Source organism: Notechis scutatus, chromosome 12 (genome assembly GCF_049901735.1).
Source record: "Notechis scutatus isolate UNSWTSFEM ecotype Mainland chromosome 12, rNotScu1.2, whole genome shotgun sequence".
Classification (NCBI taxonomy): Eukaryota; Metazoa; Chordata; class Lepidosauria; order Squamata; family Elapidae; genus Notechis; species Notechis scutatus.
This window is the reverse complement of record NC_142020.1, coordinates 12,943,150-12,959,270: the sequence shown is the minus strand read 5'-3', so window position 1 is coordinate 12,959,270 and position 16,121 is coordinate 12,943,150. Positions and strand designations below refer to the sequence as shown.

The 16,121-nt window shown below is 41.1% G+C and overlaps 1 protein-coding gene across 3 annotated transcripts in view; it reads right to left on the bottom strand.

Moving 5' to 3' along the window:
- Positions 1–5,754: 5,754 nt before the first annotated feature.
- The window catches only part of VWA3A (von Willebrand factor A domain containing 3A), a 39,429-nt gene continuing 29,062 nt past the window's right edge, over positions 5,755–16,121 (bottom strand). For 2 of the 3 annotated variants that reach the window (XM_087942183.1, XM_087942182.1), the window contains exons 26-33: positions 15,918–16,026; positions 14,897–15,041; positions 13,420–13,564; positions 10,610–10,761; positions 10,281–10,407; positions 8,052–8,149; positions 7,773–7,824; positions 5,755–7,219 (exon numbers count right to left, since the gene is read on the bottom strand). In XM_087942183.1, coding sequence (XP_087798309.1) covers positions 7,788–7,824; positions 8,052–8,149; positions 10,281–10,407; positions 10,610–10,761; positions 13,420–13,564; positions 14,897–15,041; positions 15,918–16,026 — 813 coding nt within the window. In that variant the 3' untranslated portion in view covers positions 5,755–7,219; positions 7,773–7,787. Of the gene's footprint in view, positions 7,220–7,772; positions 7,825–8,051; positions 8,150–10,280; positions 10,408–10,609; positions 10,762–13,419; positions 13,565–14,837; positions 15,042–15,917; positions 16,027–16,121 lie in introns of those variants that run through there. The other variant, XR_015745181.1, reaches the window with a different exon arrangement.

Genomic DNA, 16,121 nt, shown 5'->3' with positions numbered 1-16,121 from the left:
ATATTAAGATTTGTGTCCTCAGAACAATTTGGAGAACAAATGCAGGTCCAGAAGAAAAGGAAAAAAAAACCCTCCCATTTGGTACTTTTTTTAAAATGTGGAATTCTTGTTCTGTCTACCAAATCTTTAGAATGGGTTACTAAGAGTTTTGTAGCTGGTAAAAAGAGAAATAAACTTGCCATTTTAAGGCTTGGGGTATAAACCATCTGCTTAATTTTGGTTTTGTGACTTAATTAAGAAAAAAACTCTAGAAACCTTATGATCTTGCCTCTCCCCCCCCCCCCCAGTTTCAGGACCTGCCTGCATCCCCAGTGCCATGCATTAAAAAATATGTAAGAATAGCTTAATCCTAAATCATTATCGTTACCTTTAGCCTATAGGTGGTGCCTTCAACAATCCAGTAGTGTTTCCTTCGTTGTGGATTCTTGGAACTGATTTTTCAAAATCACCAAGGACTTGAGAGAAACTCTGGGGAAAACTCTTACCTTTTATAGCAGCACCCTTTAAGGGTAAGCAAGCTATGTTGGATTGATACTATTGGTGTTCGTGACCACGCTCCGGAGCCAAAACAGTGGCAAGTGTTTCATCACTCATCCTGGACGTTTTATGGCATTCCGATTACATACATCATCTTGGTAAATTTATGTCCTGGATAAGAATAATTATGCAGAAGAACTAAAGTGCCAGAACAAGTAAGGAACATTGGGTTACCATGCTTGGCACTTTGCCCCAAATCTTGTAATTTTCGAAAGCAGTGAAACAAAAATTTTGTGAATATGTAATCCTCTTACTGGGTAACTTGTCATGTTTCTTCTTTTCTTTCTTTCTTTCTTTCTTTCTTTCTTTCTTTCTTTCTTTCTTTCTTTCTTTCTTTCTTTCTTTCTTTCTTTCTTTTCTTTCTTTCTTTCTTCTATCTATCTATCTATCTATCTATCTATCTATCTATCTATCTATCTATCATCTATCTATCTATCTATCTATCAATCATCTATCTATCTATCTATCTATTTTCTGATTACCCATAAGAGTGTGGGAGCTCACAAGGTTAGAACCAGTGGTGGGATTCAAATTTTTTTACTACCGGTTCTGTGAGCATAACTTAGTGGGTGTGGCAGGGGAAGGATACTGTAAAATCTCTAGTCAGAGGTGGTATTTGCCGGTTCTCCGAACTACTCAAAATTTCTGCTACTGGTTCTCCAGAACTGGTCAGAACCTGCTGAATACCACCTCTGGTTAGAACGCTGGGCTGACAATCAGCAGGATCATGTTTGAGACCCGTTGCTGCTGCAGTGTGGGTGAGCTTCCATCACATACTCCATCTCTTGCCGACTCAGCAACCTGAAAGCAGGCAACTGCAAGTAGATAAATGGGTACCACTTTTTGTTTTTTTTTCCAAAAAGTTTTTTTATTTTATATACAATAATTCTATTCCATTTCAACCGTGTGTCGACTAGGTACATATTTCTTGTGCTTACAATTATAATTAATACTTTTCTTACCAATATCACAATAATCACATTTTCTTATAAGTATTCTCTAGTATACATTTTTGACAACCTTATTACTTTATATATTCATCTAATTCATATTAGTTTTATTTTCTAACCATTGATAAAATAAATCCCAGACCATATAATATTCTGTTTCTTCTTTTTCTTTCATTACCAATGTTAGTCTATTCATTTCTGCACAAATATTTTCTCAATTATTTTATTTTCTGTCGGTATCGTTTTGCTTTTCAAATTCTGAGCAAATACAATTCTAGCTGCTGCTAACACATATATAATTAAATATAGGTTTTTTTTTGCTGTTACCTTCAGGTACCATTCCTAATAAAAATATTTCAGGTTTCAAGTCTATATGTTGTTTAATCATTTTTTCCAACCTTGTGTGTATTTTTGTCCAATATCTTTTAGGATTTATACAAGACCCCCACATATGGTAGTATGTTCCCGGTGTTTGGTGACACTTCCAGTATTTGGCTGATTTATCTTTAAACATCTTAGCTTATTTTGCTGATGCAAAGTGCCAACTATAAAACATGTTATACAAGTTTTCTTTATATGCTGTCGATATTGTTAGTTTATAGTTTCTGCCATTTATCTAGTTATATAGTATATCCAAATTTTTTGTCCATGCTATCATTGTTTCTTTAACTTGTTCTTCTTCTAATTTAATACCTAACAAATAACAATATAATCTTTTAATCAGCTTATCTTCCATTCCTGTTAATATTTTATCTAACTCTGTCAACTCCTTATAAATATCTTCAGCTTTAATATCTTTTTCATATCTTGATTGTATTTGCATATATGAATACCAATGAATTTCCAACCCTTGTTCATTCAATTGTTGTTTTGTTTTGAACTCACTCTTTTCATTTAAAATATCTTTGTATCTGGCAATAATTCCCATTTTATAAACATTTGGATGTATACATGCTTCCACTGTTGACAACCAGACTGGTATCTTCATATAATGTTGTTCTCTAGTTTTTTCCCATGCTTGTAACAATGCATTCCTGACCATATGTCTTTGAAAGTACCCATGTATTTTGCTTCTCCTGTACCACAAAAATGCATGCCAACCCATTTGCAAATTAATGTTAATCTTTTATTCCTCAGTGTTATCCATTCTTTCATCTAGGTTAATACCATGGCCTGATAATATATTTTCCAATTATGTAACCCAAATCTCCTCTAGTTCTTGCATCCTGTAGCATTTTTTATGTTACCGTATTTGCCGGCGTATAAGACGACTTTTTTGCCCTGAAAAACATGCCTCCAAGTGGGGGTCGTCTTATACGCCGGGAGGACCCCGACTCCCACTTCGAGCTTGAGTTGCAGCCGGGAGGGGAGGCTGGGGGGAGCGGTGTGTGTGTGTGTGTGTGTGTGTGTGTGTGGCGGGTGTCACTGCCACGCGCTGCAAACCTTTCCCCTCTTCCTTCCTTAGCGGTGTGGGGAGGAGAGGATTCGAAGATCCTCACGTGCGGTGTACTTTTCTTTTTCTTTTTTTTTTTGCACGCAGGTTTTGCATGCGGGCGGCTGTAGGTTAAGGATGGGGGAGCCCCGGGTGGGTTATCAGGTTTTACGGTGCTTCCAACATGTGCGAACGGTGGGAGAGCGGAGAAGAGAGCGAGCGAGCGCCCCGCTGTGTGAAATCCTGCCGTCAAAAGCAACACTGGGGAGGCAGGGTATAAATTTACCAGGTTAATGTAGCAATGGTGATTAATGCCCAGAACATTGTTTGCGGGTATTGGGGTGTGTGTGTGTGTGTGGTGGTGGTGAGGAGAGGTTGTCCTTTGAATGCGGAAAAGTAGGTGTGACCTTGTGTAGGAAAATAAAGAGATCCTTTTTAGCGTGTTTGGCTTCTTTGCCTCCCTCGTTCGTTTTGATGTGGAGATAATGGCCTTCGGGCGGGAGGGGAAGAAAACTGTAGCTGGATCATTTCAAATTTCACTTACTCTCCTGCCTCACTTCAATATGTCTGAGCGACTCCAGATACTGGAAGACTTTTTGAATGAAAGTGTTACCTCCATTTTTTTTTTTTAAAGAGGGCCACTTGGGGAAAAAAAAAGATTCTAAGGAATTCCTTGTTTCTTGATTAAAGAGAAGGCATTGAATATACTGTTCCTTGGCAGCCTTTTCAGTGTCCGGGTTTTTGGTGTGTGTGTGTGTGTGTGAGAGAGAGAGAGAGAGAGAGATCAGCTGTATTGAGAAGAGAACGTTTCCTGTGTTCTCATTTTATTTACAACATATTTTACGCTTAATGGTAAGCAATGAAAAATATTTTTAAAACTCATTTCTAAACTCCATAGCTATTGGCATATTCTTGGTTCAAAATTGGATTAGCTCATTTCAAAATTGTCCAAAGCAGAAAAGGCGTCAAAAAAAAAAAAAAAAAGTGCAAAAGTGGAAGGTGTGTGGAAGAGGGGTAGTCTTATACGGCGAGTATATAACAAACTCTATATTTTGAGTGGAAATGTTGGGGGTCGTCTTATACGCCCAGTCGTCTTATACGCCGGCAAATACGGTAAATCTTGCTTTCTTCCCTTGCCATATATATTTCAATACTATTTTATTAATATCTTCAAAATATTTTTCCCCAATTTTATCGGAATTGTTTGAAACAAATACAGCACTTTTGGTAATATGTTCATCTTAATCGCCACTATTCTTCCTGCATATTACCCCATTTTTCCAACTTGGTTTTAATTTGGTAAGTTTATAATAATTATCTTCTTTAATTGTTCCACATTTTGCCATCAACTGAATTCCTAAATATTTAACTTTCTTTACTATCTGAATATCTATACTCTTTATCAATTCTTTTTTTCTGTTTCTCTGTCATATTTTTTACCAATATCTTAGTTTTCCCTTTGTTTATTTTTAATCCAGTCATTTTCCCATATTCCTCTATTTTGTTTATTAGCTTGGTCCTGTTCCTAGAGGCTCTTCTAATATAAAAACGAAATCATCTGCAAATGCCTGTAATTTATGCTCCTTTTTTCTTATTTCCATCCCTTTTATCTCGTCTTTCCTAATATTTCTATTTAATACTTCTAATGTTAATACAAACAACAATGGTGACACAGCAGTGTCATTTCTCAATATGTTTTTTCCCCGTCAATTCTCCATTAACCATTACCTTTGCATATTGTTTGCAATATATTGTCTTAATCATATTAATAAACCTTTCTCCAAACTCCCTTTCTTCTATATGTGTCAACATAAATTGCCAGTTCACATTGTCGAAGGCCTTCTGTGCATATAAAAATATCAATGCCATTTGTTTTTCAGGATGTGCTTCATAGTATTCCAAAATGTTTAAAATTATTCTCATATTGTCCTTTATTTGTCTCTTAGGTAGGAAAAATGGGTACCACTTTGATGGGCAAGTTCAGGGGGACACAAAAAGAGCCCCTGACTGGTTGTCCTATGGGCAATGGTGATGTCACTGACCAATCCTTCCACCATGGAAGTACCGGTAGTAGCAGTACTAAATACCCATTCAAGGCAATGGTTTGTAACCTTCAACTTGACTTTGAGTTGTATTTTGAAAATGACATCTACCCATCATCCATTGTCTTTCAGCCCATTGATTGGATAATTATGAACCATCATAAATCAATCTGTACAGGACCATATGATGTGAATTGTACTGCTGATGCATGATGTGTTGGGTTGCCAACAATGTAATTAAAGCAGGCACGTTGAAGTCTGATGGGGCCACATGACACCTGCATACAATCAATGGAGCATAAATAGCAATTAATTTGAAGATGTTCAGGTTATAGGAAATGCCAGGGTAGCATAAGTAGCAATTAATTTGAAGATTGTAGGCCAATCTTCATGGCCGATAATTTGACCTACAAGACTGAGGTGACTGGATGAAAACTAGCAAACTCTGTTTCTTGAAAGAGCAGCAACCAACTATTATCCGATAAAGAGAAATGTAGCAAATATGGGCGCTGTGGGTGAAAAACAATCAAGATGGCAGCTGTGATTGTGTGGATAGAATTTCTTTCCCTTTCATATATGGATGGTGCAATGGATGTAGAAAATGGATGTGGCCACAGTTGCTGTCTTAGTCATCCCTATGTTTGGACATCATCCCTCTTCCCTGGATGCAACTATTAGCACAGGTGATCATTTTAGCATGATGAGCTTTTCTTTATCATGATTGTTAATTGAGTAACTTTCCTACACAACAGTGCTACCTGGACAAAATGGTGAAGAAGTCAAACGAGGGGTTAGAAATCAGTGCGGGCTGCTTTTCAAAAGAAGAAGATGACAAGGTTCATTTATGGTTTAAATATTTATGATTTTGGTTTCTTGGGCACAGCTACGTCGAAGGGTTGACATTGGGGGACCAATTTTTAAAGCTAGGTTAATCTAACCCTAGGTCAATTGGTGGTGATGGGGAGCTCAGAGGGGGACGAAGTGAAGAAGCAAACATAAAGGGGGAAAAAAAGGATTAAATCAAACTTATTTTCCAGGAGAACTCTTCTGTCAAGTTTATTGACACTGAAAGGATCATGACATTTGAAATGTTCTTTCCATCTTTCCAAAAGAAACGTGGTGATGGAGCAGTTGATTTATTCTTCCTTTTTAGTCAAGAAGTATAGTTCTAGGCTGGCACACTGGCAGAATTTCAAAAAAAAAATCAGTTTTTTTGTTTCTTAGACAGTAACATATACCTCGTTTTTTGAGTTCTGTTTATCCACTGCACCACACAGTGTAACAGCTTAGCCTTAGATGGTACTTTGCAACACACGTTCTCACCAATCCCAAAAGTGCTTTTTCAAAAGCCAACTGGACTTTCTTTGTTTTTTCCTTGAAGACGTTTTGCTTCTCATCCAAGAAGCTTCTTCAGTTCTCCATCCCAAGACTTCAGTTCAGTTTAGTTCTTCTCATCCAAGAAGCTGAAGAAAGAATCTTCTTGGATGAGAAGAACTGAACCAAACTGAAGTGGATGAAGAAGAACTGAAGAAGCTTCTTGAACAAAAAGTGAAACGCCTTCAAGGAAAAACAAAGACACTCCAGTTGCCTTTGGGACAACCATGACCTGGATAATGGAGAATCTCCATAGATGTTTTCATTAATCTTTTTCACTGGACATCTGACGCGGGATGATGGAATCAGCATCATCCAATATTTCCAGGAATGTTGATCTTGATCAGCAATTTGGAGTTTCCATTTGAAGAGATCTCATCTTACCTCTCGGTCTCCTTTTTGAGTTTCACAGAAACGAGCCAGCCCCAAATCCAGAAGACAATGGGAACTGTGGGAAATGAAGTTTTTTCGCCTCCCCCCCCAAAAAAAAACAGCTTCTGGGGGGGACAACCTTTTTCACCTTCAAAAAGTGTTCACTCCATAAGCAAAGTTATAAAATGACCGTGAAGTGTGAGCAGCCCGTTCTAATTGCATTTGGCAAAGCTTAAAAGATTGTAAATGGATCCCCAGATTAATAAGATCACCCAGGATCCATCATTCAGGGGGCGGTGAAGAAGGGAAGAGAGGCTGTATCGAGATTGGGGTGGTGTGAAATGCGATTATTTTCCAGATCATATAAAGAACGAGAAAAGTAGAAAGCTTTTTTTCAAGTTTCTTTGTTTTCAATCTAGAATTCTCGCGTGAATGGAGGAAGATTTGCCAACTGGGATATTATAGCAGCAGTTTAGGACAATAAAAATTAAAATTAAACTCCTTTGCTGGATCTGTGGAAAGAATGACAAGAGAGTAAGATTTTAATTTAAAAAAGACAACCTCTGGTGTAATTCACCCGTAAGATCATTCATCTTGATTCTGTCTGGGTGAGAATAAAGTATAGGTAGTCCTCAGCTTACAGCCATTCAAAGTTACAACAGCACTGAAAAAAAGGGACTTGCTTTTCACACTTATGACCATTGAAACATTCCCACAGTCACATGATCAAAATTCAGATGATTCCCCTGTTGTGACCTTCTGACAAGCAAAGTCAATGGGGAAGCCAGATTCACTTCACAACTAGGTGACTAATTTAACACCTCCGGTGATTCACTTAACAATGGTGGTAAGGAAGGTCATAAAACAGGGCAACGTTCACTTAACAAATGCCTCTTAGCAACAGAAAATTTGGGGCTCAGTTGTGATCATGTCACGGATTACTTGTGTTTATGGCCACTGTTAGTGTTTTTGACAGTTTTCACATATTTGGAGTAGATATCTTTCTGAAAAAACACCCAGCTATTCAGCACAAAAGATCAACAAGCAAACATATGTACATTCTACCTGGAAGCAATTGTATTAAGGGGGATGGCTCTTCTTCTTTTCTAAAAGTGATCTAGTAAAAAGAAAGATACAAAAAGATTGCATTATTATCTATGATTTGCTTTCATCTCCTGCTCATTTTATGCAATAGCAAATACCCTGAGAGGTTTTCCCCCTCTCCAAAATATAATTAAAGGAAAATGGAAACCTGTCCCAAAAGAGCAAGCAAGAAACCACCAACCCTTCAAACGAAAAAACAAGGAGAAGGGAAATGGACAAATCCAAATATTAGACAGTCACCTAAATATCTTTGCCTGTGTTAAATATTTCCTGGCTTTGTCTATTTCTTCGACAAGCTTCTTCAAATCGTCTCCTTCGAACAAGGGGAAAACAGGATCCTGGGTAGAAAAAAACCCAACCAACCAAGAATGTAGGTTTTGTTTCGTTTTGTTTAAGTGAAGATCAATTGATCATTAAAGAAAACAAAGGTCAAAGAACATCCCTCTTCCTTGGGAACATCTGCTAGAAACGTAGGAAGCAGGAAATCTGTCCTGATAATATCTTTCTGGCTATATATAGACAATCTTTGATTTAACACCTTCCTTAATAATAATGACCTTACTTAATAACCCTTTGGCATCAACATAAAGCACTTCCAGTCATTATAAAATATCATGCTGTTCCCTGTTGGTCATTTCAGGCCCTGGCAATGCCTGCTACTGGTTGCAGTATCATATACAGTCATCTAGCCGTGGTTTGAAATTCTTCTCTCTTTTTTGGGCCAGTTTTTGGTTAAAAAAAAACCCCCTCCCTTCGATTTGGGAGAATGAAATTCGCTATTGCAGCCACGTGATTCAGACTTATGATGTGTGATTCGCTCAATGACTGCCATAAAGACGGTTGTAAGACCAGGTCCAGTTAATGGGGGCGCATCAACTTACGACCGTCATGACTTACAATTGGGAAATGCTGGCCCCGATTGCAGTCATAACTCGAGGGCTACCTGTCTGAAGCCCTGTACAAACTGACTAGGAATAATTCAAAGCGGAAAAGGTACCGTATTTATCGGCGTATAACACGCACAGGCGTATAACACGCATCTTCATTTTAAGAGGGAAATTTCACCCCCACTCCCACCCGCGCGGCGCTTCAATCCACACAGTGTCCCATTCTGCCTGCCTGCCTGCCTGCCTTAGTTTCTGGTTGTTTGGGAGCAGCTTCGGCTGAGAATAATAACTATTCGCCTCTTTTACTCAGCCGAAGCTGTTCCGATTCAACCATTAACGAAGGCAGGCAGGCAGGCAGAACGGAGCACTGCGGGCGGGCGGGCGGGGTGGGGGTGGGGGAGAAACGGGCGCTTCAGGGAAGCTGCAGGGACAGGAAAAGCCCCCCGCTTCTTTGAAGCAGTTTCTTCCTGTGCTGGTGGAGGAGCGAGAGAGCGACTGAGAGAGCTGACCCAAAGAGAAGGACAGGCTTCGGTTGCTTCCTCCCTCCCCTTCTTTCATTTGTGTCCTTGATCCCCGATCCCAGCAGCATTCACCGAAGGCTTCTTAACATTATATCGGCGTATAACACGCATACATCATTTGCCCCCTATTTTCAGGGGGGAAAAAGTGCGTGTTATACGCCGATAAATACGGTAACTTTAATGAAGATGGTATGTAAGGATGAATGAGATGGGAGAATAAGAATCGTAGAGAGGCCATCACTGCCAGAAATGAAACTGCTAGACAAGTAATAATATAATTTGTACTCCAAAAGTACTTTTCCAAAAGGCAACTGGACTTTCTTCGTTTTTCCTTGAAGACGTTTCACTTCTCATCCAAGAAGCTTCTTCAGTTCTTCAGAACTGAAGAAGCTTCTCGCATGAGAAGCAAAATGTCTTCAAGGAAAAAAAAAATCAAGGAAAAAAAAAGTCCAGTTGCCTTTTGAAAAAACACTTTTGGGACACCCATGAGCTAGATCATTGAGTATCTCCATAAACAATATAATCTGTAGTGGTTTTAATGTTTGTGAGCCACCCAGAGTCATCTCTGGATAGGATGGGAAGCACATTAATTTAATAAATAAATCGAATGAATGAATGAATGAAAATGGTTGAAGCAACAAGGGTCTGTTAAGACTTTGCGCTGTCCAAGGTCCTGACTAACTTCTAATGCAAGGGTCTTCAAACTTGGCAAGTTTAAGACTTGTGGACTTCAACTCCCAGAATTCCTGAGCTAACATGACTGGAGGAGGAGGAATTCTGGGAGTTGAAGTCCACAAGTCTTAAAGCTGTGAAGTTTGAAGACCCCTGTTCTAATGCAACGTTTTTCAATCTTGACAACTTGAAGTTGTGTGGATTTCAACTTCCAGAATTTCCCAACCAGCAGATCACCAAGGTTGAGGAAAAAACACTGATTGACGGTAAGTGGTCTAATCATAATCTAATCTTGTGGGTGTTGCACAGTGGATTGCAGGGACTTCATTGTAAAATTATTGGGAAGGAAGATTAGCTCACAGATTCTGAGTTGGGTCAAGGAGAGGTACCTCTTCATCTTTAAAGCCTTGCGAAAGCAGTTGGTGTGCGGCCAACTGTCCATCCACATCTCCATGGCAACGATGGTAGCGTCCACCGGTCTGGAAGGCGAGTTTCTTGAGAAAGTCATTGGCCCCTCTATTGAAGACAAAAAAGGAGAAGGTCCCAATCTGGGAGTCGTTTGAGTTCAGTCCTCAACGTTAAGTTCCAAGGGTCAGGAAGACTCAGAGAAGTTGGCCGCTTGCTAAATTGGCCCTGCTGCAGAACCCCTTTTTTAAAAAATTATATTGGCCCAGGGTTCAATTTGAAAAATCACTTTGGGAAGCCAAGCGAGAGTTACCTGTCTGTGCAATTGAAAGAAATGGTGTGGATGCTAACGGCGTGACTCTTCGTAAGTGCTTCGATTTCTTTGAGAATTAAGTTGCAACTGGTGTCAGGTTTTCCATCGGTCAAAATGTACAGGGCTTCTACATTTTCTAGACTAAGTGCTCTCTGAAAATGACAACAAACATACCTTGAATTAAACCAGAGATTAGACACTACAATCATCATCTTTTAATGACCCCCATAATCCCTCGCGGGGTGGAATCTGGGCAACTGAATGGGGCTAGCAGAATGTTTACTGACTGGATGCCTTTCCTGTTGCCAATGCGGAGTTTTGTTCAACAGATAGATTCTCATTGCGCCCAGAGAGAGAAATACCTACCTAGGACCCAACTCACAGCCTCCTAATTGTGAGGCAAGAGCTCTGTCTCTAGGCCACCACACCACTCCAGCTTTGACATGACAACGCTGTGATTAAAATGTTTAGTTCACTCACTGGGTCATTGAGGAGAAATGCCTTGTTGAATGAAGTAAATAAGATTTTATCTGCGTGACCAACAGATAAACCTGCACTTAGGACAGTGATGGTGAACCTATGGCAGAGCCATGTGTGCAGGCACGTGAGCGCCAGCCACTTACCTGCACTGTGCATGCACATGGCCTCTCAGGTGATTTTCGGCCTGTTTAAGGCTGGAGGCCTGAGGGAAGTGACTTGTATTTATGACGGTTGCAGTGTCCCAGGATCACTTGACCGCCATTGGTGACCCCCCCCCCAGCAAGCAAAGTCACTGGGGAAGCCAGATTGTACCCCGGGAGGCTGAAAACTGGGCCTTCCGGAAAAACCGGAAGTGTCAAAACAGGCCCATTTTCAGCCCCCTGAGGCTCCAGAGGCTTGCCTTGAGCCTCCAGGAGGGCGAAAACGGCCTCCCTTGGGCTCCAGAGGCTCTCCGGAGACTGAAAACGGGCACTTCCGGTATTTCTGGAAGGCCCATTTTTCAGCCTCCCGAGGCTGCAGAGGCTTCCCTCAAGCCTCCGGCAGGGCGAAAACGGCCTCCCTTGGGCTCCAGAGGCTCTCCGGAGACTGAAAACGGGCACTTCCGGTATTTTCAGAAGGGCTGTTTTTCGGCCTCCCAAGGCTGCCTCCGGAAGGACAAAAACGGCCTCAAACAGGCTGAAAATCAGCTGGGAAGCACATGCATGTGCAGTTCGGGAAAGGGGGCGGGTGTGTGTGTTGTGCACGCATGTGCAGAGCGCATTGCACTGTAGGTGCCGGCACATGCGTACTTTCGGCACGCCACAGCAAAAAGGTTCGCCATCACTGACTTATGACCACAATTTAAGTTGTGATTGGATAAAAGCTTTAAAGAAAGTCCTGGCAATCAGAGACCTAGATTCAGTGATGATCATAGTAGGAACCTGGTAAGCCACCTGTTGAAAGACATATTTTGTCCATGGTTTAAAATGCACAGGTGGTCCTCGGCTTACGACCACGACTGAGCCCAAAATTTCTGCTGCTGCGGAAGTTGTTCAGTGAGCTTTGCGGCCTTTTACAACCTTTCTTGCCACTGTTATTAACTGAATCACTGCAGTGCTTAAGTCAGTCACACAGTCGTTAAGTGAATCTGGCTTCCCCAGTGACTTTGCTTGCTGGGGGGGTCACCAATGGTGGTCAAGTGATCCTGGGACACTGCAACCATCATAAATACGAGTCAGTTGCACAGTTTGATCACGTGACCCTTGGGGATTCTGCAACAGTCTTAAGTGTGAAAAACGGTCATATGTCTCTCTTGTTTTCAGTACCGTTGTAACTTCGAATGGCACCAAACAAATAGTTGTAAGTAGAAATGTAGAATCTGTAGTTTCAAGAACCCAAACTTCAATCCTTACGGTATAGATAACCTATCTAATATAATTCTTCCCAGTATATTCGTGCTACAAATCAGGTACAAAATGGTTGAGTTTCCCTTTCCAACAGTCTTAAGAAAAACTCCCACTAGAATATTCCCTCAAAATAGCACTGGAATCCAGAAAATCCATAGCAGATTGACTGATTTATTCATTGATTGATCGATCGATTGATTGAATTTATTTTGCCGCCTATTCGCCCATGGCGACTCAAGGCGGCTTACAGAATGTAAAACCATATTTAAAATGGAAAAACAATAAAAACTAACAAAAAGAATCAAATAAATTAATACAGTACAATAGCACAAAATCTGGAAAATAAATAAATAAATAAATAAACAAACAAACAAACAAATAATCACCTCCCAACTCTGCCCCGACGACAACACATCACACGAGCCATTTGATGGGCTCCATCCTGCTCTGAGTTCCCCAGGCCTACTGGCAGAACCAGGTCTTCGGTGCTAGAATGGGGGCCATTCTAATCTCTGGGAGAATGGTGTTCCAGAAAGAGGGAGCCACCACGGAGAAGGCCCTTCTTCTGGGTCCCACCAGGGGTATCTCCCTCAGGGATGGGACCCACAGCATTCCTTGCCTGACAGATCACCTGGTCCCAAGCCATGAAGGGCTTTAAAGGTGACAACCAGCCCCTTGAATTGCACCTGGAAGCAAATCAGCAACCAATGCAGCTCCCGCTTATAATGTTTTGAAGGGAAAATCCATTCTCTATGTTGGGATCCTCAGACACGGTGACTTTAAGACTTGTGGACTTCAACTCATCATGGCTGGTTGAGGAATTCTGGGAGTTGAAGTCCACAAGTCTTAACGTTGCCAGAGTTGGAAATCCCTGCTCTATGCCGTTGGCTCCAGGGTTTACGGCAACACTGTTGAACCGCAAAGCTTTGGTTCAACGAAACCAACCTGTAAAGCCTTCAGAATGGATGTATTCCCATGAGCCTGAAAGAGGGACACCCACTGGGCAGCCTCGTGGCACATTTCATCGGTGGCCTCCACAAGGCACTCCTGCCAAAGTTGGACCTCTTCTGCAAAAGCGATGAGGTTGAACCTGGAGAGAAAGCAAGATATCTATCACCAAGCGACAATCAGACAACCACATCAGCAAAACTGCAGCGAGGATTATGTTGAGGTAAACTAAGTGATTAACAGTTTATATCATTACAATTGACACTTCTTCCCCGGGCAATTTGTTGACATTTCTATGGGGGTGGATGAGAGAAATGAGAATTATTCCTGTGAAGAATAGAGCAATTGTAAAGCCATATTTATCTTCTGTATAACCTAAACATGCCTGATGAGAAATTATGTAAGGAATTGTGTAAGAATGTTAGCTGTAAGGAAATAACAAGGCTATAAAAGTCTTACAGTGCATTTCCAGAAAGGAATTTAGTTGGCAGGTCAACATAACTTAGCTTGCAGGTCAAAGGAAGATAGTTTGCAAGTCAAGAAACCAGGTGTCATGCTAAAGTTAATAATGGTAGGGTGTAGCAACGATCAAGGGGATTGAGTTGCTGGAAAGATTGTGAAACCAGAAAGGGGCAGTCACTGGGCGTGGGTGTCTGAAACTATATTTAAACACCAATTATCCCTATGTAAAATGTCTTCTGTAGCTCTACCTATATGAACACAGGAGTCCAACTTTTGCAAAAGCTCAATAAAGCTGTTTTATTATTCAGGAGTCTCCTGTTGATTTCAAACCGAGAATTTTAAATCTCACAGTGGAGAAGATCAGGTGGTCTTCCTTTCATTATCTCTGCAACATTCCACTACTTTTAAGCAAGGACCACCCTAGTTGAGTAATATGTAGGGGGCTGACATTCTAAAATGGACTGACTGAGGTTATGACAAAACTTTGATTAAAGTTGCATCGACTTAGTATTCTTTCTAGTCATGTAAATCACATCTTCTACCGTGTTAATATTTTAATATTAATATTTTGGTAACTATTTTTGAGATCTTTGAAGACCAAACCAGGTACCTTAGGTTACACCCTCTGAATTACCTGCCCCCTTAGCTTGCTGTGATCAGGACTTCTGTGTGTATATAATTTAATAACAGGAATCAACTCCAAACACATCCAGTAGGTCAATTATTTCTTGCAAGTAGGACTTTGTCTGAGAATTCCCACCAGAACCTTCAGCAGATCCACTATCTTCACTGATGTTTCCTCCAAAACTTCCCCAGTGCTGTAGCTATACAGGGTTGCCCTACAACCAATTGGAGTTCTTATACGTCAACAGAAATAGAGAGCTCAACTTTTATCCCTTTGGGAGAAATTTGGGGGTGCGGTCAGGGGAACTCTGCTTATGAGGACAACTTACCAGTCTGAGACTGGTTATCACTGGAATGAGGTAAGCTACTTTCCCTGCAGCTTCCTTACTTGGTGGCCTTCTTCCTCAGCTGTTCCCAGATAAGGGAGGTGAGCTCTTTAGCAACCAGACCCAAGGAGAGCTCCATGGAACCAGATGTGTCGATGAGAATGCAAACTTTGGCTTCCAAGATGACCCCAAAGAATCGGCGGCTGCCTAAGAAAGAGAATTGTTTGTTGAGGTATGGTTTGAAAGTCATTGTTGATTCCATGACTTCTTAGCTTCCAGCACTTTTAAGGCAAATCTAGGCTACAATCCTGGCCCAAATGCTACAGAGGAATGGAGATATAGTGGGCCCTACAAAATCTGACACCTGTCAGGGTTTCAGCAATTGCCCTAATTAAATCATGGGCCTCGGGCCAAGCTTCAAAAGAATTTAAAAGATTTATTAGGAGCAACATGCTGGCATTAACCTAAATGAAGCCAACTCTGGCATACGTAATTTACAGTCACTTGTGACCTTGTTTCCCTGCTCCCCCCCTGGATGTATCATAAATCAGATTCTCCAACAAAGCACGTTCATAGGCTGGGTGTCATCAATCACGTTTTCCAATGAAGGATTTTCCCAAGGGCAGAAGATCCGATAGCCTAGCTACAATCTTTTTAAGATAAGGGTGGCATGTACTTCTGGTTTTAAACTACTATACTGCTCCTTCAGATCCATCCCCTTGTTTATGGCAACTTGAAAACAGGCATTGGAATGTTTGACAAGCTGACAACACCCCAATCATTTCTACAGAGGTTGAAATGAAGGAACCAAAATTTCTCATCAATGGAGTACTTCTTGGACAGTGTCTGGAGCAAGGTTGGGTTATGGCATAACCCCAATCCCACCCATACATTCTTGCATCAAGACACGTGTTTCATCATAATCTCCCTTCCCTTGCACATGCTATGGGCCTGAAATGGTTCAAAGGAGTTAGTTTTCCCCCAACTTTGGGGCCACAGGGGTCCAATTCTGAAAGCAAAGAGCATAATAACTCTTGCCAAGATGGTTAATAATGGAGCAACTCTTCAGTAGGATAGACAGACCCGAGAGAAGCCACTGTAGTCTTCGGACATAGCATCGCAACACTCTCTCCATCTGTTCGATGTAGTCATCCAAATCCTTGGGTTGAATCTGCAGATGCTTCACCATCCCCTGGGAGACCAGATCACAAGATGTCACTCCAAGAGGTGATGGGAGCTCATGTCCTATCATGTAGGCTAGGCTAAGAAACCAAAGCTTTGAAGGTC